This window comes from Myxocyprinus asiaticus, chromosome 2 (assembly GCF_019703515.2).
Source record: "Myxocyprinus asiaticus isolate MX2 ecotype Aquarium Trade chromosome 2, UBuf_Myxa_2, whole genome shotgun sequence".
NCBI lineage: Eukaryota > Metazoa > Chordata > Actinopteri > Cypriniformes > Catostomidae > Myxocyprinus > Myxocyprinus asiaticus.
Window position 1 is genome coordinate 40,765,864 of NC_059345.1, and position 24,352 is coordinate 40,790,215.

General features: G+C 37.5%; 1 protein-coding gene across 4 annotated transcripts in view; it reads left to right on the plus strand.

Moving 5' to 3' along the window:
- Positions 1–24,352, plus strand: part of LOC127452439 (TBC1 domain family member 14-like) — a 42,289-nt gene that overhangs the window by 6,297 nt on the left and 11,640 nt on the right. For 2 of the 4 annotated variants that reach the window (XM_051717891.1, XM_051717881.1), the window contains exons 4-11: positions 3,251–3,362; positions 15,101–15,216; positions 15,389–15,471; positions 15,653–15,770; positions 16,222–16,328; positions 17,791–17,877; positions 18,148–18,242; positions 24,103–24,174. In XM_051717891.1, coding sequence (XP_051573851.1) covers positions 3,251–3,362; positions 15,101–15,216; positions 15,389–15,471; positions 15,653–15,770; positions 16,222–16,328; positions 17,791–17,877; positions 18,148–18,242; positions 24,103–24,174 — 790 coding nt within the window. Of the gene's footprint in view, positions 1–3,250; positions 3,363–10,811; positions 11,176–15,100; positions 15,235–15,388; positions 15,472–15,652; positions 15,771–16,221; positions 16,329–17,790; positions 17,878–18,147; positions 18,243–24,102; positions 24,175–24,352 lie in introns of those variants that run through there. The other 2 variants (XM_051717898.1, XM_051717906.1) reach the window with 2 other exon arrangements.

Sequence of the window (24,352 nt, forward strand, 5' to 3'; positions counted from 1 at the left end):
GCTGCCAAAACGACTCTATCTTTACTAGGGATGGGCATTTGGTGGGGGTGGGGGTACATAGACAAGTACAAATACAGTATGTACACATGTTGCTGCATTGTATCTTCGTTGTTCCAACGTCTATTCATTAACATAGGCTGTTATAATGTAGTTTGTTACAATAAGTACAAAACAGGGCATAATCAAAATATAATGCATAATATTTTGTCATTATGTGAAGACTCGCTGGTCAATTAAATGAAATAATGCTCAGAATCTCTGTTCTTCCTTCATGTTACCGTAATAAGCTTAGTAAGTGCGCATCACTGTTTCTGAACCGTGTATCTGTAAACCGTGGTTTCCATGATGCCATAATCATCGCGTTTTTAAAACGCAGTGTTAAGTTGAAAATTGTTTTGAAAACCCTGCATTCTGTTACATTCAGCTGTGCTCCATCTAGATGTTTGAAAGAAAGATTTCGCCTAATGTGTGTGTGTGCTTCTCCAGAGTGTAAAGCGCCATCTCTGCCCTGGACAGAAAGTCACACTGCGCTCTGTTGGAGTTTGTTGCTGTGATGATTCATGCTTCCTCCCATTTAACTTGGAATTTTAAACTTCATACTGGGAAAACTGCAATGGAACGGCACTTCATGTTGGATTTACAACTCGTGCGGAAATCTTCAGCTCTGATTTCGCTGAGATGCATGTGTGTCACGCAAACATGTCGGCACAGAGGGAGATGATAAATGATAAACCTTCACTTTTATTAAATAATATACATTAATGATTCAAAGTTTCTACATTATATGACGACAAAACCGGTTTAGCAGACGTATGCAGAGATGGATGTTCAAAACACGGTGGATTAAACTTTCATTTGATTATCTTAAACCTTTAGAACAAATGTTAGCATTGCAGCAACGTTTATCAGTTTGGTTGTTATGAGACGTCTCTCATTGACAATCAAGGTACCGCTGAAAATGACAACGTAATCAATCTCAAAATTAAAAATCAGGCCCCTCATACGTAGTGTATAGTTGTCAGGTAGTTGTCACTGAATTTCGAATTCAGGGAAAAGTCACGTCAATCATTTTCGATCATCGTTTTCATGATCGATCATTGCTGACACTTCCGAGTACTCGGGTACTCGAATACTCTTGCCCATCCCTATTCTCTACTTCCTCCACACTGTGATGTCACACTGTGGTAGAGTTTTGCCTCTGACCACCTCCACAACAACACATCAATGCTTTTTTTACCTTATCACTTCAGTAGCCTGCCCAATAGCAGTGAGCAGTGAGATGACAAGGAGAGAGCAGGTCAGTCAAGAGCTGAGAGCCAATCAGAACATTGGGCGTTTACTGTCAAGTCTTAAAGGAGTAGCAGCATCGAAACCGATCGTTTCTGACAGAGGGTCAGAATAAGGGTTGAAAAGGATCATGTTTTACAAATATATGACTGTGTTTTCATGTGCAAAAAAGAAAATGTACTAAAAAGTGAACCTATAGGAAAATATAAAAAAAAAAAAAAAAAGGCATGTCATGGCCCTTTTTAAGATCAGACGATAATCAGGGCCGATTGTTTCCCGTGAAAAAGGAATGGAAAAACATGTCGGACAATTAGCCTACAGCTTGTGCTGTGTGTGAAAGAAAATCTCTCTTGTGTGGAATTACTTTCAATTGGGTGACAATGACAGCAGAGTATTTGATTACTCACCTTAAAGCTCGACACAGCAAGGAATATGAACAGTTTGTTAAAACAAAATCGGAGGCTGCTTCAGCTAAAATGAGACAAGCTTCATCATTCAGATTTCAGTCAATGTGAGTTAAGAATGTTAATGTGAGTTAATAATGTGCTTTTTGTGTCAGTGTTTTATTTACAACCAGAGACCAGTTACTCTGTAACATGGAAAGCATGTAGAGAGTATAGTTGTTATTTACATTTCTTTCGAAGTTGTGTAATTAATATTCAGTGATTTGAAACAAGGTTGCATAAAAAGCAAAACCACCAAACTATCGTTATCAGCAGATGTTGTTCTAAATAATCATATATCGTATTGGCACACACATTTTGTATCGGTGCATCCCTAGTTGTCTCAGTAGTGCTCTAAAATAGCTTGGAAAAACATAGCTTGTCGTTTTTCTAAATTCTAACGTGTTTTTTTTTTTTTTACACCATTTCCATTCCTTTTTAAAGGATTGTTCTGTTTTATTTTACGTGTTTGAGGATACTTCTATTTTATGCAAAGAGAATAAAATAATCTACTGTTTTGATAAATGGTCATTCTTGATTACCAGTTCAAGTGCTCCAACAAATATTTTGCATAATTAATTTGATAACTTGATCCATATGTAACACTTTTTACTAAAGATTTTGTTAGTCGGTGGATAAATACATGGATCAGTATGCCTAGCTTTAGCCACAATTTAGATGAAGTACAAGGAGTTCTGGGCTCTACTCCACCCTAATATAGCTTTTTAATTTAATGAACAAAAATGCATCTGTACGTCAGAGGATGTATCATGAGCGGGGACACATCTGTTTGCATTTTGCTTTGGATTTAACTGGAAAGGAGCGCAAGCTGCCTAACAGCGGAGCGAGCACGAGGGAACATCGCCCGCTATCACTCAATGCCACCGATAACAGTCACAATGAGCAGTCAAAATAACAAACTTCAGTGCTGGATCGCCACGTATTATAACACACATGAACAAAATGGAAACTCCTGCTCAAGAACTGGAGATTTTTGTTCTACATTAGACACTTACCTGGAAAAACTATTTCAAAAAGTGGTGGGGACATGTCCCACCTGTACATGATGCCTAAGAGTGCTCTAAAATGCTCTGTTCATCATCAGCTTCCAATCACTGATGGTCTTTCTGTTTTTTTGTAAGACTTGTTTTGTGTTCAGATCCTTTTTAGTGTAACAAAAACCTACACTTGCAACACTGCAGTTTCTGCAGCTGGTAGGCCATTAGTGGAATGGCAACAAAACACCCTCTGGGTCCTTTCAACAAAAACCCATCCCCGAACCATGTCAGTGGAAAAGGGCTACCAAAAGGGTGTGATAAAGCTTATATGTACATGGCACTATTTAAGTACCTCAGTAATTAATTATGTCTTTAAATATTTCATTTCCATGTATTTGTGGAGTTGCACTCATTGCTTTAAAAAAAAAAACAATAGTGGAACCATAAAAAAAAAATTTTTTCCCTCAAGAGAAGTAGCCCTCTGTTGACTCCATTCTTTTCTTTCATTTCTTTTTGTCTAAGGAGGAAGAAGGACACTGACATACTGGACAGTCAGAGAGAGCCTGGATGGAAGCTGTTTGGTAAAGTTCCACTTAAAGAGGCTTCAAACAAAGATCCCAGGAAAATACAAAAGGTAGGTTCAAACACCTGCACTCATACACGGCCTTACAGGAGGCCAAAGTGTGAAAAACTGTTTGATTTTTTTTCTGCATTCCTAGCAGGTATGGAGGGGCAAATTACTCAATTAAATCATTAAAGAAATATTTAAGTAAATCATTTATCACATAAAACAGTTGTTAAAAGAATATATAAAAATCATTCAATTTATCATTAAATCACTAAATAAATCAATAAATGCCTCATGTATTTCATTTTAGCACTAGTTTGCATCAATTTTCATTTTAGTCATATCTTTGGTAACCCTGAAAATGAAAAGACACAAAGTGCTTATGAAAAATCAGAAAAAAATATCTTTGGGTTATTTTTTCATTTAAGCACAAGCTTCATAACTTTTAATTTTCAGATGTACGGTTATCGGCACGTCACTCAACAACGATGGGTGTCAACTTTAAAAATCAATTTCTTTGGGGGCCTGGGTAGCTCAGCGAGTATTGACGCTGACTACCACCCCTGGAGTCGCAAGTTCGAATCTAGGGCATGCTGAGTGACTCCAGCCAGGTCTCCTAAGCAACCAAATTGGCCTGGTTGCTAGGGAGGGTAGAGACACATGGGGTAACCTCCTCGTGGTCGTTATAATGTGGTTCTCGCTCTCGGTGGGGCGCGTGGTGAGTTGTGCATGGATGCCGTGGAGAATAGCGTGAAGCCTCTGCACGCGCTAGGTCTCCGTGGTAACACGCTTAACAAGCCACGTGATAAGATGCGTGGATTGACGGTCTCAAATGCGGAGATTCGTCCTCTGCCACCCGGATTGAGGCTAGTCACTACGCCACCACGAGGACTTAGAGCGCATTGGGAATTGGGCATTCCAAATTGGGGAGAAAAAAAAAACTATTTCTTCTGACTTCTGTGTGTGAGTTTAGGCTTTTTATCACCCTGCATCTATGGCTGAGCTCTTTCAGATGAAGTTGCAATACAAAACATTGACAATCACTTAATTGTGTGATGTGCTGATAGCTGTAACCCTGAAAATGAAAAGCTCATGCTTAAAATCAAAAATTGTCCCAAAGATAATGGTATGATGAACAAAAAAGATGCAAACTAGTGCTAAAATGAAACACAAGGGACATTTATTGATTGATTTATTCATTTAATTTAATTATTAATTTATTTACATTTTTAAATATATATTTTTTACTATTTTATTGTGCATTTAATGATTTATTTAAATATGTATTTAATGATTTCATTTAGAGCAATTTGACCCTCCAGTAGCAGGTTGTACTGTTATTAAATTAATGCTTACCTTATCATAATAATCTGGGTTTGGAAAACAAGCTTCATTTAGGCTATTTCTAAACTCTTGTATTATTCTTAAAGAGGCCCTATTATGCTTTTTGGGATTTTACCTTTCCTTTAGTGTGTAATATAGCTGTTTGTGCATGTAAAAGGTCTGCAAAATTACAAAGCACAAAGTCCACGCCAAAGGGAGTTACACTCTCCCTCAGAAAACACTGATCCTGAACTGCCTGAAACGCCTGGTTTGCAGTCCAGCCATTACTTCCGTGACATAGCTACGTCACTATGTAACACATTTGCATAATGCCCGCCTCAGGAATGTGCTGCTCAGGAAGCCTCGGGAGCTGAAAGTCAGTTATGGTAAGGGCCATTACATTTCCGACACACGCTCTAAGCAGTTGACCAAACATAACAGACAGGGCCAGCTGACCAATCAGTGCTGACTGGGCTTTTCTGAAAGCGGGGGCTTTAAAGAGACAGGAGCTATAACAGAGCATTTCAGACAGAGGGTGAAAAGAGATGCTGCAGCAATGTACAGTATGATAAAAGTGTGTTTTTTGAACATTAAAGCATGTAAACCTATTCTAGTAGACCACCAAAATAAAATTATGTACCTGTAAATGAGCATAATACGGGCTTTTGAAGTTCTTAACCTGCATAGAAATTTTACAGCAAGTGAAAGAAGATGTGGCCTTGCACACTGTAGTTCACAGCATATATTTTAATCTGTGGGTTTAGTTTAAGATGAATATGTTGCCATTAAACTGTAATCCCTTTCAAAGAGATATGATCAGTTTTGGCAAGATAAAATGTGGTTAATATAGTAGTACCAAAAACAAAACAAAAAACATACTGGGGAAAAAAAAAATGTTTATTTTTTTCTTTTCCACCCATTGACAACAACACATTAGCCCATTTCATAATTTAATAAAAAACACTTATTATTCACACATGCAACGGTTTCTGTCTTTTTCCGTTTTGCTGGACATTTTAGTCAGGTGCAGCTGTGTTGTTCAAACGCGCTATGAGACGCAAATGAGGGAAGCGAGCCGGCGTGCTGGTCAACCTCCGTCAGCTCGGCTTTCGAACAGCACTGCCGAGTATTCATCAAGCGAATCTCCACTCTCTTCCTAACAAGACAAACTACATCTCACCCATACAAACAAGGACTTTTCAAACTCTGCTGCCTTGTGCTTCACAGAAACCTGGCTGAGTAAAGCCATTCCGGACAGCGCGTTACATCTGCTAGGCTTTCAGCTGTTCAGAGCGGAGCGGATCGCATTGCAGAGTTAACAGGGAAAACAAGAGGTGGTGAAACATGCTTTTACACCAATGAAAGTTGGTGTACAGATGTAACAACGTTAAAGAAGATGTGCTGTCCTAATTTGGGAGCGCCCTCTATCAACTGTAAGCCTTTCTTCACGCTGCAGGAGTTTTCCTCATTTATTCTGGTGAGTGTTCATATTCCTCCACAAGCGCAGCGCTGCAACAGCTGGCTGATCAGACCACAAACACGGAACAACAATACCCGGACTCACTTATTATTATGCTCGTGATTTCAACAAAGCCAACCTCACACGTGAACTGCCAAAATAAAGACAGCACATTACATGCCCCACCAGAGACAGAAATATACTGGATCACTGTTACACAACATTAAAGGATGCATATCGCTCTGTTCCTAGAGCAGCTTTGGGACTCTCTGACGACTGTCTAGTTCATCTTCTTCTGACCTACAGGCAGAAACTAAAATCAGTTAAACCTGTAGTAATGACTGCGTAGGGATTTTCATTCAGTAACGATAAACCATGATTTACAGCAAAACTCAGGCAGCTTTGTTAGGCCAAAGAGGATGCTTGCAGGAGTGGGGATAAAATCTTGTACAGTCAGGCCAGAATTAAACTGACAAAAGAGATTAGAGTGGCTAAAAGAAGCTACTCTGAAAAGCTGGAAAACAAGTTTTCGGCTAACGACCCTGCATCAGTATGGAGAGGTCTGAAAGACATTACTAACTACAAGTCACCATCCCTCAACACTTTAGAGAGTCAACAACTGGCTGACGACCTGAATGTGTTTTACTGTAGATTTGAAAAGCCCAGTCTCACACCCCACACCTACTCTGACCTTAACTTCACACAAACATCAACACCTCCTGCAACCACCCTCCTCCCCCCTAGTGATACTCAACCTGCACTTAAGATCTATGAAAAGGATGTGTGCCTGGACTTCCGGAAACAAAAGACAAGGAAAGAACGGGGCCCAGACAGTGTTTCACCCACTAGTCTAAAATCCTGTGCTGGCCAGCTGGCCCCCATCTTCACACAGATCTTCAACAGATCACTGGAGCAGTGTGAAGTTCCCTGCTGCTTCAAATGCTCCACCATCATCCCTATCCAAAAGAAACACAAAATCACAGAACTTAATGACTACAGACCCCTCGCTCTTACATCTGTGGTCATGAAGTAATTTGAGAGACTGGTGTTGGCCCACCTGAAGGACATCACTGGACCCTTTCTGGATCCCCTTCAATTATTGAGCAAACAGGTTTGTGGATGATGCAGTCAACATGGGATTGCATCATATCCTGCAACACCTGGACAGACCAGGGACATATACAGGATTCTTTTTGTAGCTTTCAGCACCATCATCCCAGCTATTCTCCGAACTAAATTAAACCAACTCTCTGTTCCCAGTGGATCACCATCTTTCTGACAGATATGCAGCAGTTAGAGAGATTGGGGAAATTCACTTCCAGCACCTGTACGATCAGCACTGGTGTCCCCCAGGGATGTGTGCTCTCCTCACTACTCTTCTCCCTGTACACAAATGACTGCACTGCCAAGGACCCCTCTGTCAAGCTCCTGAAGTTTGCAGATGACACTACTGTCATTGGCCTCATCCAGTATGACGCTAAGTCTGCATACAGAAGGGAGGTTGAACAGCTGGCTGTCTGGTGCAATCAAAACAACCTGGAGCTAAACACGCTCAAAACAGTGGAGACGATTGTGTACTTTATGAGGAACACCCCAACACTGACCCCCCTCACCATTCTGAACAGCACTGTGGCAGCAATGGAGTCATTCAGGTTCCTGGGCTCTTCCATCTCACAGGACCTGAAGTGGGAGACCCACATTGAATCCATTGTGAAAAAGGCCCAGCAGATGTTGTACTTCCTTCACCAGTTGAGAAAGTTCAACATGCCACAGGTGCTGCTGATACAGTTCTACTCGGCAATCATTGAGTCTGTCCTCTGCACTTCAATAACTGTCTAGTTTGGTTCAGATACGTAATCAGACATCAGAAGACTACAAAAGACAGTTCAGACTGCTTGGCAGATGATTGGTTGCCCCCTGCCCTCCCTTCAAGAACTGTACACTTCCAGAGTGAGGAAAAGGGCTGGAAAAATCACTCTAGACCCCACTCACCCAGCCCACTACCTTTTTGAACTGTTGCCTTCTGGCTGGAACTTCAGAGCACTGAGTACCAGAACAAATTCCTTGTATGTGTAAGCATACTTGGCAATAAAGCTTATTCTAATTCTGATTCACACATCTGCTCCAAAATGCCATTAAACTCTGAGATGTAGTTAGTTTTTTATCAGTCGACACATTTCTTCCATCTGCTCGGGTGAACAGAAGCACTATTAGGCTGGATTACACTACACCACTTCTAAAATATGATCAGAATCTAAAAATACTAGGGACACACACCAACTATATAAATGGCTAAAGACAAACACTGGGCAACACACTCTAAACGACTGAGGATATCTCCGGCTGTCAAGTCGATGCGATCACAAACTCGTGTGGAGAAACACAGTCCCTTCTAGGGGACACATGCCAGATGTAAACAAACATGGATATACGGTAGCACTGCCTTTGATGTTTCTGCTTCTCTGTTCCATGTCTCAAAAGAAACGGGAAGCTATTTGGAAGTGAGTGGCATTAAATGTTTCCTCCACTTTGAGCGCTTGTTCTCCATCTCCGTTTCTTCTTGGTCCAGTGTCATGGCTGTGCACGGTCGATTTCCATTGGCTGACCATATGACTTCGGATTTGAGAGATTTCCTCTATAGTCAGCTCTAAAATATCAAATATTTTTTATGTCCTCCTACTAAAGAATAATTTCACTCTGTTCAATTTGATGAAATTTTTTGACTCCAGTGTAACTGAATCATCTCCATCTTACGTCAGCACGTCCTGACCTCGTACAGGCTCAAACTGTTAATCTTACGACTCTGTTTACACATAGCATTAAAACCGAACTTTTCGGGTAATATTTCAACTTCTCATTCAGGGAAATAGCCAGTGATCCATTTACCGAATGGGTTTTGTTCACACATGACTTCTAAATTTAATTTTTTTTAAATTTTATGAAAAAAGGCTGCATGGGTGAAAGCGACTATTGTCACATTGTGTATTCCTCCTGCAGGTTTGCAATACACAGTTAGGGCTCCAAACACTAGCATGTGCTTAACAAGTAATCTTTCAGAACCAAAGAAATGAAATGCTTTATCACTGTAGTTCATTTTAAAGTTTGTTTGTTTTTTTTAATGTATTTTATAGTATTTATTTATTTCATAATGGTTTATGAAAATTATACTTGCACTTTCTTTGTGAAATTAGGTCAGAAGAGGTGCACACACTTCCTGCCATAACTAAGCAAGTGTTAATTATTGGACATGTTATAACACGGTCTCTTTAAAGCTGAAGTATATAACTTTTCAGTGTTAAAATACTTTCTTAAATCCCAGCTTCATATGCAGAGACAACTATAAGTAAGACATTCATAGATTAATTTTCTCGAAAACTTTAAACTGTGTCTATTTGGCACTATAAAAATCCACACATCCATCTTGCAGAATATATTGATCAAGTTGTTGATCCACATGTCAGAATTTTATGGCTTTGAAATGTTATATTGATACATATCAGGTGTCATATGTAGGTCTCAAGTGTAAAAAATTGTGGCTCAATTATAGCTTAAAACGGGGGTTTTCAAACTTTTTGATGCTAAGGCCTTGCGGGGGACCCACTTTCTAAAATATTAAGGCTGCTAGAAATTTTCATGTATAAAAAGACTTATTTTACTGTGAGAAAATTAGTAACCATGATATTATAAATAAAACAATGTCAGTGGTTCAAAATCAAATAACTGGCATTGTACTAAGTCCAAAACATTTTCAGTTCAAATCAAATATTATCTGGAAAACTTTTACTTTGCATTAAATTGACATTGTATCTTTAAATAAAAAATTCAGATTAATCTCATGATTTTCTTAAGAATATAACGGTAATAATTTCCGAAAATTAACTAAATAAAATGTTTAATTTTGCCCTAAACAATAAATTTTGCACAATTTGTTTTTTCTAGTGAAATTAAATGAACACTAAAGGCCAATAAAATTTGCTATACCAGTAACAATAACAATACCTGTTCCCAAACAGTGCTCTGATGAATTAATGAATCAATCAAATGGCTTTACATTTAGATGTTGTCATACTGTTCTGAAATTGCTGTGAATGGGTTTGAATTGTTTGCTGTGTTCAGCACAACAACAGGCCAGCAAGGTGCTTTAGGTAATTTGAACTCCACCGGTTCAGCCTCCCTGGCTGTGTCCATCTAGATTACACCGACATACAGCTCCTGCCTTTATCTCTCTCTTTGTTCTCCTCCACTTGTAATGGAAGATTCAGGGATTGGGTGACAGGTTTAGAGTTCCTGCTTTATTTTGACTCGGTGGCTATTTATTTTGTTGCAGTGGCTCATAGGAAAGAGATGCATTAAATTGAACTTAATTTTATGTACTTTTGTTTTGCATCATTGCTTTTGACTTTAAAGATTGGAATATTCTATCTATTGTCATTACTACACAATTTTTATTGTGCAGCCTTTTAGGAGTGAATATTTGTGGAGTTGTCTGGCAGTGTTTTTAGGATGTGTTTATTTGTTTAATTTTAATCCATGGAAGTGCATGAGTACTATTAATGTCTGATGGCACACAGGCGTATTTTACTCAGACAAACACAGCTGAGCACAGAGTGCACTGATCACATGGGACTGCATTGCTGGCAGCTTTGCCTAATAGCTAGAATTGATTAGTATGGCTGGCTGGAAATCAAGGAACCTCTCAGCACTGTGATGATGACGAATATCCTTAACATGCACACACATATATGGACACAGCTGGAGCAAAGGAAAATATCCGATCCTCTGCATCTGATGTAGGGCCTCCCGGTTCGGTGCATGTTTGCGTGCTGGGAGGGAGTGAAAGAGAGCAAGGAAAAACCGTGTCAAGTAACTTAGCAGTGGTTGGACAGCAATAACAGCAGAGAGGAGAGCAAAGGAGAAGGTGCCCTGTAGTATCATGCTACTGTTACTTGGGGTGTGTCCCATCCTTGGACCATATTCCTTGTGGTCTTCCCCTGCTGCTGTGGCTTTCTTTCAACAAGGCACTTAGGCTTATGGTTGTAGAGATACAACAATGATAGAGTGTGGTGTTTAAAACACTGGAACACTGCAGCGTTCATGGTAAGTTCATGTATTGTTAAATTATTTGTACTCTATATTTCCTCACTTTCTGTAAGATAAATATGAAAAGGTGATAGGAAAGGGTGAGGATGTGCAGGAAGAGAAAAAAAAATTAGAATTTGTGAAAAGGAAATTACGTGAGTGGGTATGGCCCTGGTCAGTGTTCCATCTTATTGAGTGTACCTCCAGTGTTTTTTAGGTGTGAGTGCATATGTGTGTGATGGCAAATTAAATTTTTTGTTGGTGAGTGATTGGCTTGCTGTCCTCTTTAAATAACTTTCACTCTTAAGATTAGTTGAGGCACTTACAGTTGAAATATGGGTCATTTTTCTAGCTTTATTTCTGACAGGGCAGTGTGGGGGCAAATTAATTATTTATATTCACTCAGCATAGTGAGGTTTAGTGTGTGCCTTCTGGCCACATTAATAAAACAAAACATAATCCTCTACCTGTATTTTGTTTGAATAAACAGATCTGACTTATACTTCAGAATCAGTGTTTACGTGACTGATGTAGAGTATAATTCCTCTTTAAATGTGCACTAGTTAATTTGTTTAACCTTTAAAAAATGAATTGTACTATTAATAACTATGTGCACATAAGTAGCCTAATGTTGCCTAATGTGTAATATCAGTAGCCTAATGAAAACTGTTTTATATTATTTGGACTGGGCTGCCTCATGGGGGCTACTATGTTAACCCTTTTGCTTGTATGACCAAACTGGTTATGTGCATTTGTTCTGCTGTTTACCAGCAAAAGAGGGATGGAAGCAGTTGTCATAATAAACCAGCTGCTCAAATAGTCTTTTCAACATCACATTATCTTTATTTTTATGTTACAAACATTCAAACAATCACTAAATAAAAGTTTGAAGCTGTTTCCATTTGGAGTGCACTGTTTTGATGCAGCGATGCGGCCATGTTTTCTGACATCAAACAAAGAATATACAGACTTGTCAGTCCAATCGTGCCTTATCCCATTCCGTCCATCACTCATTTTAATACCTTCCGGTGCTGAGAAAGTTGAAAGGTTTTTAGAACCATCTATGCTTCTAGTGCAAACTTAGAATCCCATGCTACATTGCATGTAAACATTATGGTGGCGAGCATGGGGGTGTCGTGACGAATTTTGACTCCCTATATCCTTATATTTAGGGGTAGGTGTAGGGATGGGCTTCAGTGTTTGGGACCAATGACGGTTAGGGTTAGAGGTGGGATTTAGGGATAAGGGCCAATCAGGTAGCGGTGAGTCAGAATCTGGTAGGAAGTCAAATTTCGGCACAACACTGCAAGTCTTATCTATTATAATCAATCATTATAAACATCTAAAAACCACATTATATGTTTGATAATATATAATCTGATCTTCAGTGCACCTGCTGTGATATAATCTGTCCTCCAGTGCATCTGCTTTGAAGTGAAAGGTAAGATTGTTTTTTTTAAATTACAGCGTGCATAAGGGAACTTTCGCTGGGGGGGGGGGTTCGTCAGTACAGGAGAAGCTTGCGTGCAAAAAGACTAATATCACATGACCAGGCAAATACTGCTCACTATATTTCGGTAAACCCTGTAAACTCCTGTTATTGGACAATTTTGCAGAAAGTGTCACAAAATAAATTAACAATGGCTAACTGTGTATAGCTCATTTCTCCAGTGGCATTGGAAAAAAGAATAAAAACAAACTTTTCCAATGTTAAAATATTGGCAGTGGCTATGTATACAGTGTAAATAGCAACAAAAAGCATATAGTGTTAGATGCTATTTGCACTCCTAATTAAATACTAATATACAGTATAGGGGTATCACTGCAGTGTGTTGTACAAATACAAATCTGCTATATACAGATAGTGCAAGGTAATGTAATGGCAGAAGAGGTAGGAGATAAATAAATATGAATAGACTAAGTTGTGATTTGCACATAATTATTGCTCAGTTGGACAGTTTTAACTGTTCATGAGATGGATAGCCTGAGGGAAAAACTGTTCTTGTGCCTGATGGTTCTGGTGCTCAGTGTTTTGTATTGCCAGCCAGAAGGCAACAGTTCAATAATTACAAAAATTAACCATAACAATAGTATCACCATGGTATTTTGTCATAGTATAAAATCATTGTAAACCACAACATTAAACATGGTTGCTATATTAACACCATATTACTGTAGTAACACCATGGTTAATTGCATTACAAATGTGGCCAAAAATCATGGTTACTACAATATTACTATGGTAAAAGCATGGTTAATTTGACCCAAATCAAACATTTTCCCCACCATGTCCCAAATAAATAATAAAATAAAATATTATCAACATTTATATTTCTTTTTATTTATTATTATAAGTAGTATTTAAGGAAATATTAAGAGTGTGAACAGGATGGAAAAAAAATGGGACAAAGGGGGGAATTGAACCCGGGTAGTCCACTTGATTAAAAACTCCACACTGCCTTTACACATTACGCACAACTTAGACTTTACGCATGTACATCACATTTTGTGACGCTGCTTCAACTTTTGTTTTTAACTGGAACAATGAAATGACAAATAATAATAATAATAATAATAATTCACCACTTTCCCCTTAGTTTTAAACCAAATGAGTTTTCAGTGATGTGCAATGTGTGCATAACAGTTAACATCTCAAAATGTTGTTTTGGGGTTTCATGACCCTATAAGTAAGATTGCAATTTTTTGTATTTTTTTTATTTATGCTGCACAATGTGTAAAATGTGAAATGAGTCTTTGTAAAACCAACTTAACTAAACAACTACAGTTTAAGTTATTCTGATTCCAGTAGTGATCAACATGACAAATTGCATTCTGGTAAGGCAAAGGCAGTTATTGTTCTCAGTTCCTGCTAGTCTGACTTCTACTTGCATTTGTGCATATTGTAAAAATATAGTGTGAGGCAAGAAAAACTGTATTTGACCTGAGATTCATCTTCTGAAATTCATATTTTAGGCCTGAAATATAGTTTAATTTATTTCCATTTTAGGGATTTTTTTTAATTAATTTTTTTATTAGTTTAAGACAAATTTATCTACCTGATAAATTCCGTTTCTGTTTCCCCACTCAAGTATCTATGCATCTTTGTGATGGAAAAAAAAATAATGTAGCTTTAAGTAGCATACATATGCATTAAGGCTTAGTCAGGCACATGCTTGATTTCTATGAGTGTGAGCACAGGTACATAATGCTTTTGAAGGCCCCTGTTATTCCTGCATGTGCACATATCCTGTAACCTGTGTATGAATAGAACTGACAGGACATTAATGTGTGGTTAAGTCACTATTTTATGCATTGATTTTTTTGTAATTTAGGATTTTTCATGTAAAAGTTTTGTTGTAACTGGGGGAATCTAACAAAATCCATCAAGAACAAGATAATATATTGTTATATACAGTGGTGGCCAAAACGTATTGGCACCCTTTGTAAATATGAGCAAAGAAGGCTGTGGAAAATCTGCTTTTTTTTTAATCCTTTTGATCTTTCATTCAAAAAATTCAGAAAAATCTAACCTTTAATTGAAGTAAAACAATAGAGGGGAAATATCTCATTATTAAATAAATATTTTTCTCAAACACATTGGCCACAATTATTGGAAATTTTTCTTGTTTTAAAAAGCAAGAAAAGGAGAAGTGTTTTTGTGAGATTCACCCAAGTGGCTTTAGCTGTTTTGAAGAATATTGATCAAGAGTATATTGTGTGTTTTTATTCTGTGGACAATTTAGTGGTATATAAATGCAGATTCAGTGACGGTATGTTTTTTTTTTTTTTTTTTTTTTTTGCTTCTTCTTACAATTGAAATGCGTTAAAAGGTATCATCAAAGGTATCATGTTTATTTAAAGATATGCGAAAAATCATTACTGTCGCTTCACCACAGTAAACAATTAATTGAACAATTTATATAATTTATATTTTGTTTTTTAGGAATATGAAAGGAGTGGACACACAGGCAATCCCACATCTCTCAAAAAGAATGGAAGAAAGAACCTGGACTTTGAGCCACTTTCAACCACAGCACTTATACTGGAGAACCGCCCGGCGTGAGTGCTTTTGTGTGTGTCAGTAATATTTTTTACTTTCTCTGAAACCATTCCTGTATTATGAGTAGATGAAAAATTCTTGGTAGGTGTGTGACCGAGCATTTTAGAGGCACCACAGCACTGTCCTAGCATTATAATGAAATCACTTCCATCTTTCACTGTATTTATGCAGGAATCTTCCAGCAAAGCCCGAAGAAGAGGCCCAGAAACACAGACAAGAATATGAGGAGATGGTGGCTCAGGCTAAGAGGAGAGGTGACTTGTTTTTGTTTTTTTTTGTTTTTTTTTTGCATGTGTTAGGATGACAGTTCAATTGTTTGTTAATTTTTGTGCTCTAGAGGGTGCAGTTGTAAAAGATATAATTTACTCCTGTTAGAATAGATTTTTGTTTCACAGTCACTCAGTGGTGTGTTTGTGTGTTTCTCCTCATGTGCAGAGCTGAAAGACGCCCAGAAACGGAAGAAGCTGCTGAAGGACAGGTGTAAACTAGAGGAAACCATTGGCAATGCTGCTCTCACCTGGAATCAAGAAATACTGCCCAACTGGCATAGCATGTGAGTCAATACACACACACACACACACACACACACACACACACAAAAAAAATCATATAGACACAATATTTATCACATATATAGCTACAGAGACAAATGTGTCACACATTGGTGTCCAACATAATACAAGGTAACCAAAAATGTTTTAGTAGTACTTCATCATGTGCTCTAACCGAAGTAATATTCAACATAAAACATACTGAACATTGTAAGAATAGTGGGAGACGTGGCCTAGTACTTAGTGCAAATGTTCTGCAAGCAATGCACAGTTCTTCTCATAATTTCCTGTCATGTCTCTTCTATTCCTTTAAATATAAGAAGCAAAAGGCTGAAATAAAAAAAAAAAAATGTACAAACTACAAACAAAATTTGCACAGAGAAACCAACAGAACAATATATACACCCAAATATTTGCATAGAAATGACTTTCTCCTTATCGCCAACATTCCAGGTGTTCAACTAAGAGGGTGAGGGATTTGTGGTGGCAGGGTCTACCGCCGAGTGTGAGGGGCAAAGTCTGGAGTCTAGCAATAGGCAATGAACTCAACATCACTGATGGTATGGATGTGTGTAATGTATATGTTCAGTCACACAAACCTCATGCATACTGTAAAAGCAAATATAGAAAACAACTGAATCAAAGAATGTCCAAAGTGTAAATTTTTGTGTAGTCACATTGTATTTATTAAGAGTTGTTATTTAATTGTATTGTGATTGTATACATTATGGATTTTCACAAACAGCATCTTGATTTGGTTTGGATATTTTTTGATTATAAGTACTGTATGTCCCACATTATGTGTGCTCAATTAACAAAAACATTTTGCACACATAATTTATACCCTAAATTTGCAGAGCAAGCTCAGAACTGTCATGAGAGGCACCTTTATGAAAACTACATTTTAAAAAAGAAAGCATGGGGGGCCTGGGTAGCTCAGCGAGTTAAGACGCTGACTACCACACCTGCAGTCGTGAGTTCGAATCCAGGGCGTGCTGAGTGACTCAAGCCAGGTCTCCTAAGCAACCAAATTGGCCCAGTTGCTAGGGAGGGTAGAGTCACATGGGGTAACCTCCTCGTGGTCGCTATAATGTGTGGCTCTCGCTCTCGGTGGGGTGCATGGTGAGTTGTGTGTGGATGCTGCGGAGAATAGCGTGAAGCCTCCACACGCGCTGTGTCTCCACGGTAACGCACTCAACAAGCCATGTGATAAGATGTGCGGATTGACGGTCTCAGACGCGGAGGCAACTGAGATTCGTCCTCCGCCACCCGGATTGAGGCGAGTCACTACACCACCACGAGGACCTAGAGCACATTGGGAGTTGGGCATTCCAAATTGGGGAGAAAAGGAAAAAAAAAAAAAAAAAAAAAGGCATGAATGATGTATTGATGTCATATGGTACGCAAGACAACATTAATCATGCCATGAGAACTTATTTTAACACTGTTGTTGTTTTAATTTTTATTTATTTTTTAATTTTTTGCAACCATCATCTATCGTAAACATGAGTGGGAAAGAAAGTTTAGGAATGAGTGTTGAAGAACATTGAATAGCAAATGAGGCAGACAGGATTACAAGCCTGGCAAGAGTATTATGAGAATTTAGTTGTATTGTTTTGAACTATACATTTCCTGTATTTAAAAAAAAAATAAATAAATAAAATATATATATTCATGAAACATGAGCAAGAATTAATTTCTGTCTAAATTATATGTAAAACCATTTACGTAAATTGACGCATTCAATTCAGTGGGACAATATACATTATGCGATTTATTCAGAAATTTGTTCTGCTCTTGTTTCATGAATAAGGCTCAACACATTAACTTTTTATGTTTTTATGACATTTCGGAGATAAGAAACATGTTTTTTCTTTAGGATCTCCAGCAACAAATTTGATTAATGAAAGAGGTAACAGTACCCTAGTGTAGTACCAGAGGGCCTCTTTGCAAAGGAAATTATGACTTTCATGTACATTTTTACTCATAAATAACATTATTATTCGTGTGTGTTTTAAACAGAGCTGTATAACATCTGTTTGGCAAGAGCTAAGGAGAAGTGGAATACCTTTCTAGCTCCACCAGCTTCTACAGAAACAGAATGTGAAGGTTATTGCCAAACATTTTTCTTTACATTTTTCTATTATTGTAGGGGTATGTTTTTTTTTTTTTTTTCTTCAATCACTAATTTTCCTAAATTAGTTATTTTGTTTTAGTTTTTATTCCATGTAGTCCAACTGCTGCTTTAAAGATGGTCCAACATGTGCTTGGACACAGTGATTACCTAAAACACATGTACACCAGTTAACCAGCAGATACCACATGACAAGTCTGCTATTGAAATATATCATTGTTTATTAATAATTGGTGTGTTTTCAGATACAGGCTTGTCTCATGCTGATCGAGAGGCCAGTCTAGAACTGATAAAGTTAGATATATCCCGAACCTTTCCCAATCTCTGTATATTCCAACAGGTAAGGGGCGGTGTGTAGCAACTCATAACGTAATAACAAAGCATAAAGTAATAACTGCACATAATGTAATAAGTTAAGTGTTCATGATGTAATAATTTTTCTTAAAACGAAATAAATATTACATTATGTAAGAGCGCATAATGTATTAACGTTTTTTTTTTTTTTTTATGTAATAGGTTATTACAATATGAGAAATGTATTACATTATGAAATCACCCAAAACATTTTAATTAAAAATGTAATAATTTTGTCATATTGTAATAATTTTCAGCACAAAACAATAGTATCCACTGAAGGCATAAAAACATTGGTATTCCTTTACAATAGTAAAAAAAAAATGTATCTAAATCTAGTCTTAAACTACTGTACCTACGAAATACACTGGATTGAAATATTCAGAAAAACAACATAAGAATATTAATAGGAATGATTATAAAGAGGGGGCCTGGGTAGCTCAGCAAGTAAAGACGCTGACTACAACCCCTGGAGTCGCAAGTTTGAATCCAGGGCGTGCTGAGTGACTCCAGCCAGGTCTCCTAAGCAACCAAATTGGCCCGGTTGCTAGGGTGGGTAGTCACGTTGGGTTAACCTCCTCGTGGTCAATTTAATGTGGTTCTCGCTCTCGGTGGGGCACGTAGTGAGTTGAGTGTGGATGCTGCGGAGAAAAGCGCGGAGCCTCCACACGCACTATTTCTCCGCGGTAACGCGCTCAACAAGCCATGTGATAAGATGCGCGGATTGACGTCTCAGACGTGGAGGCAACACGCCTCAATCCTCCACCACCCGGATTGAGCGTGTTACCGCGGAGACATAGTGCGTTTGGAGGCTCCGCGCTATTCTCCACAGCATCCACACTCCTCGTGGTCACTATAATGTGGTTCTCACTCTCAGTGGGGCACGTTGTGAGTTGAGTGTGGATGCTGCGGAGAATAGCGCGGAGCCTCCACATGCACTATGTCTCCACGGTAACGCGCTCAACAAGCCATGTGATAAGATGCGCGGATTGACATCTCAGATGTGGAGGCAACTCGCCTCAATCCTCTACCACCTGGATTGAGGCGAGTCACTACGCCACCATGGGGACTTGGGAATTGGGCATTCCAAGCGCAATGGGAATTGGGCATTCCAAACTGGGGAGAAAATCCAAACAAAAAAAGAATGATTATAAAGAAAAGAAGTATAATAAGTATAGGTATGATTAGAAGACTTGTATAATATGATTATAATAAATATAATATTTAGTAACAATAAAATCAATTGGATGAAGAATGCCATGAGCTAAAGACAAGTTTCTTTTTGTGTTCTCCTAGAGGAAGACATTTTTTTTATTACAATATATGGCGCTCTACCAATTTTAGTCATAAAGAGCTGTTTGTGGAGAAGCGCAATTATAAGAAAAAAAAAAAACATACATTTTTACTGTTTTGTAGAACAGTTACTGTTCTGAATGCATTTTATGTTATTTTGATTGAACAAAGTCTCAGCTTTCAAACTCAGTATTCTCACGAAATCCAAAGAATCAATATTGTTTTGACACTCTGCATGTTGTATGTGACAGATCACGGTATCTGCCTCAGTTCAAATGGCAGCATGGAGCGCAAGTGAACTGATCATTTTCTGCACTTTAGTACAAGTTATAACATGAAATAAAACATGAATGAACATAGGAGGGCATGTTGAAAGATACAGTACAACTTACATTAATGTATTGTCTCTCGTATGATCGTCCAATCTGTGTTTCAACCACGGGAAGACGTCAATAAAACAGCTTGTTAACAACCTGTCACCTAACGTTATGTTTATCTCTTGAAAGTTAGGCCTATAATGTCCTTAGCTCGTTAGTTTGCTAGAAAAGTGAACTCTATAGAGAAGCATATCGCTAAAATTATAAATACAATATTAATATATGCAGAATATTATACAGTAGTGGCCAAAAATATTTGCACCCTTGGTAAATATGAGTAAAGAAGGCTGTGAAAAAATAAAATCTGCATTGTTTATCCTTTTGATCTTTCATTAAAAAAATTCACAATTCTGACCTTTAATTGAAGTAAAACAATTCAAAGACGGGAAATATCTCATTATTAAATAAATATTTTTCTCCAAAACACATTGTTCACAATTATTGGCACCCCTAGAAATTCTTATGAGTAAAATATATCTGAAGTATATTACCATTCATATTTTAATTTTTTTTTTAGTGCATCTGGGTGACTAGGAACATGAAATTGTTCAGCCATGACTTCCTATTTCACAGGAATATAAATATGAAGTAACACACAGGCCAAATTGCCTTAATCATCAAACACAGTGGGTTAGACTAAAGAATACAGTTCTGATGTGCGGCAAAAGGTGGTTGAGCTTCACAAAATGGGAAGTGGCTATAAGAAAATAGGCAAATCGTTAAAAATACCCATTTCTACCAAGTTCCAATCAACTGGAGATGTTAAGAATCGGCCTGGAAGAGGACGTGTGTCTATATTGTCTCCACACACAGTGAGGAGGATGGTTCAAGTGGCCAAAGAATCTCCAAGGATCACCGCTAGAGAATTGCAGAAATTAGTTGGGTCTTGGGGTCAGAAAGTCTAAAAAAAAAATATCAGACATCGCCTACATCACCACAAGTTGTTTGGGAGGGTGCTCTCATCCAACAACAAACTCAAGCATCTTCAGTTTGCCAGACACTACTGGAACTTCAAATGCGACTGGGTTCTATGGTCAGATTAAACAAAAAAAGAGCTTTTTGGCAGCAAACACCAGAGATGGGTTTGGTGCACACAGAAAAGAGTAGTACCCAATGCCCACGGTTAAATGTGGTGCTGGATCTTTAACGTTGTGGGGCTGTTTTTCTGCCAGAGGTCTTGGACATCTTGTTCGGATACATGGCATCATGGACTCTATCAAATACCAACAGATAAAAAATCAAAACCAGACTGCTTCAGCCAGAAAGCTTACAATGGGCCCTGGTGGATCTTCCAGCAGGACAATGATTCAACTCAAACATCAAAATCAACACAAAAATAGTTCACTGACCACAAAATCAAGGTTCTGCCATGGCCATCCCAGTCCCCTGACCTGAAAATGTGTGGGGTGAACTGAAGAGGAGAGTCCACCAGCGTTGACCTCTGAATTTGAAGGATCTGGAGAGATTCTGAATGGAGGAATGGTCTCAGATAACTTGCCAGGTGTTCTCCAACCTCATTAGGCATTATAAGAGAAGACTCAGAGCTGTTATCTTGGCAAAGGGTGGTTGCACAAAGTATTGAATAAAAGGATGCCAGTAATTATGGCCAATGCATTTAGGAGAAAAATATTTATTTAATAATTATATGTTTATCCTGTTTCAGTTGTTTTACTTCAATTAAAGGTTAGATTTTTGTGAATTTTTTTTATTTTTTAAATGAAACATCAAAAGGATAAACAATGCAGATGTTTTTTCACAGCCTTCTTTGCTTATATTTACCAAGGGTGCCAATATTTTTGGCCACTACTGTGTCTGTCTGTCTGTCTGTCTGTCTGTCTGTGTGTGTGTGTGTGTGTGTGTGTGTGTGTGTGTGTGTGTATATATATATATATATATATATATATCATGTTGTGGGGGTGCTTTGCTGCAGGAGGGACTGGTGCACTTCACAAAATAGATAGCATCATGAGGAAGGAAAATTATGTGGATATATTGAAGCAACATTTCAAGACATCAGCCATGAAGTTAAAGCTCGGTCGCAAATGGGTCTTCCAAATGGACAATGACCCCAAGCATACCTCCAAAATTGTGGCAAAATGGCTTAAGGACAACAAAGTCAAGGTATTGGAGGGGCCATCACAAAGCCCTGACCTCAATCCGATAGAACATTTGTGTCCAGAACTGAAAAGGCGTGTGCGAGCAAGGAGATTCCAAAAATAGACTTTTATTACAGAGTAACAAAGCCGAGGTGGTCCATAGAGCATCTGAAATTACACTTCAGAATCATGTATTTTTTATACAGTTTCTGTTCCACCTTCTCTCTTTGAGTGATGGCCTCTTCATCCAATAAAATCATCTTATGCCCCCCTAGTTTCATCATCACCATCTCCCTTCTAGCTGGTCATCCTGACCCAGCTTGCTTCAATGATGGCAAAAGCATGACTGTTTTATTTTATATGCTTAAAACATACTGTAATCACTTCATATGGTTACATATTTTAAATGAACTAACAAACATTATTTTCTGCGTTGATTTGATTAGTATATTAAATGTTTTCCCTTATTACAATTATTGGTTACACACATTCCTGTAAGATGGGAAATGTGTGCACACCCACATACATATGTTTCATCTCGTTTCTAGCACTAATTAATGCACATGGATCATTGGTTTTTTGGACACCAGGCAGTTCCTGTCTCTGACATTAAGTCATCCTTTTAATATCTACCTTTAGAGTCATATAGAGTTTAACAAATAAAGGCTGTCCACATACATGTTTTTCATGTCATTTCTAGCACTAATTAACACACATATATCATCTGCCTTTTTTTTGGACATAAGCTCTGCTCATTAAATTGTCCTTTTAGTGTCCTCCACACACGTCTCCCTTTGGGTCATACAAAGTTTGACAGAAAGAGGCTGTAATTCTCCCTAGAGAAGCCAAGCTTATTTTTTCCATTGCTTTGCACTTCAATTATTAAACTGAGTAAATGATAATTAAATCAATATATGAATGATTAAATATCTATCATATTGAATATATCAAACATATTGAATAACATTCATAATGCAGTTATTCATTGTACATTGATTACACATTGTCATTTTTAGATGATTGAATATTGCAGACATAATAAATTGTCAAAAATTGATTAACTGAATGATTAAATAAATTTTTTCCATAGTTACATCAGTTCTGTCTGGAGGAATGGGCCAAAATTCCAGCAGCTTATTGTGAGAAGCTTGTGGAAGTCTACCCAAAACGTTTGACCCAAGTTAAACAATTTAAAGGCAATGCTACCAAACACTAACAAAGTGTATGTAATCTTCTGACCCACTGGGAATGTGATGAAAGAAATAAAAGCTGAAATAAATCATTCGTTCTACTATTCTGACATTTTACATTCTTATAAAATGTAGTGATCCTAACTGACCTAACACAGGGAATGTTTTCTACGATTAAATGTCAGGAACTGTGAAAAACTGAGTTTAAATGTATTTGGCTAAGGTGTATGTAAACTGCTGACTTCAGTTGTATATGCATAATATATTGTGATTTATGTCTATCAATTATTTAATGTAGCCTATGTTTGAAAGAAAGCTGAGACTTTCTTTTTTTAAGTCTGTGCATAAAGCTCAAAATGTGTTTCAAGGTCAAGTGACTCAAAATGATCGAGAAGGTCACAATCACAAAAAAAAAAAAAAAATTGAAATTATTTGAGTTCACAATGTAGCTTAATAAGCATACATTAAGAGAAATGTATGCTTATTAAGCTACATTGTGAAAAATATTTTCATACAAATTTATAATTTTGTGATTATATATTATTGATAATATAGATTAATATTATATATATTACGTTTTGTGCTCAATGTTGTTGAGAGAAAATTATTATATTATAAACATTGCGTCACTTATACATTGTGTGGTGTTATTACATTATGAACTGTGATTACATTGAGTTGCTACAGTGAGTTCATAATGTAATACATTTCTCATAAAATAACCTATTTCATTATCCGAACAAAGTTATCACATTATGCGCTCTGAAATGTATTAAGTTTTGAGAAAATTATTACATTCTGAACATTTATTACATTTATCTTATTATGTGCAGTTATTACATTATGCTTTTTTTTTTAAATAATGCATTACTATTTGTATGGTTTTTTAGGGGGGTCCATACTATGATGTATTACACAGCATTCTGGGAGCCTACACCTGTTATCGTCCTGATGTGGGATATGTAAGAGACTTCTTGTTTATTCAAGTGTATTTTTAAATGTGCTCTGGACCTCTGCACTATTCATTAACAAAACACCTCTCTATCCCCCTGCAGCTGTTTTAATCTCAGTTTTCACAAGCATTGAATTATATGAAGAGATGTTTTATTGAGTTACAGAAAAGTTGTGCAGCACAGCTGG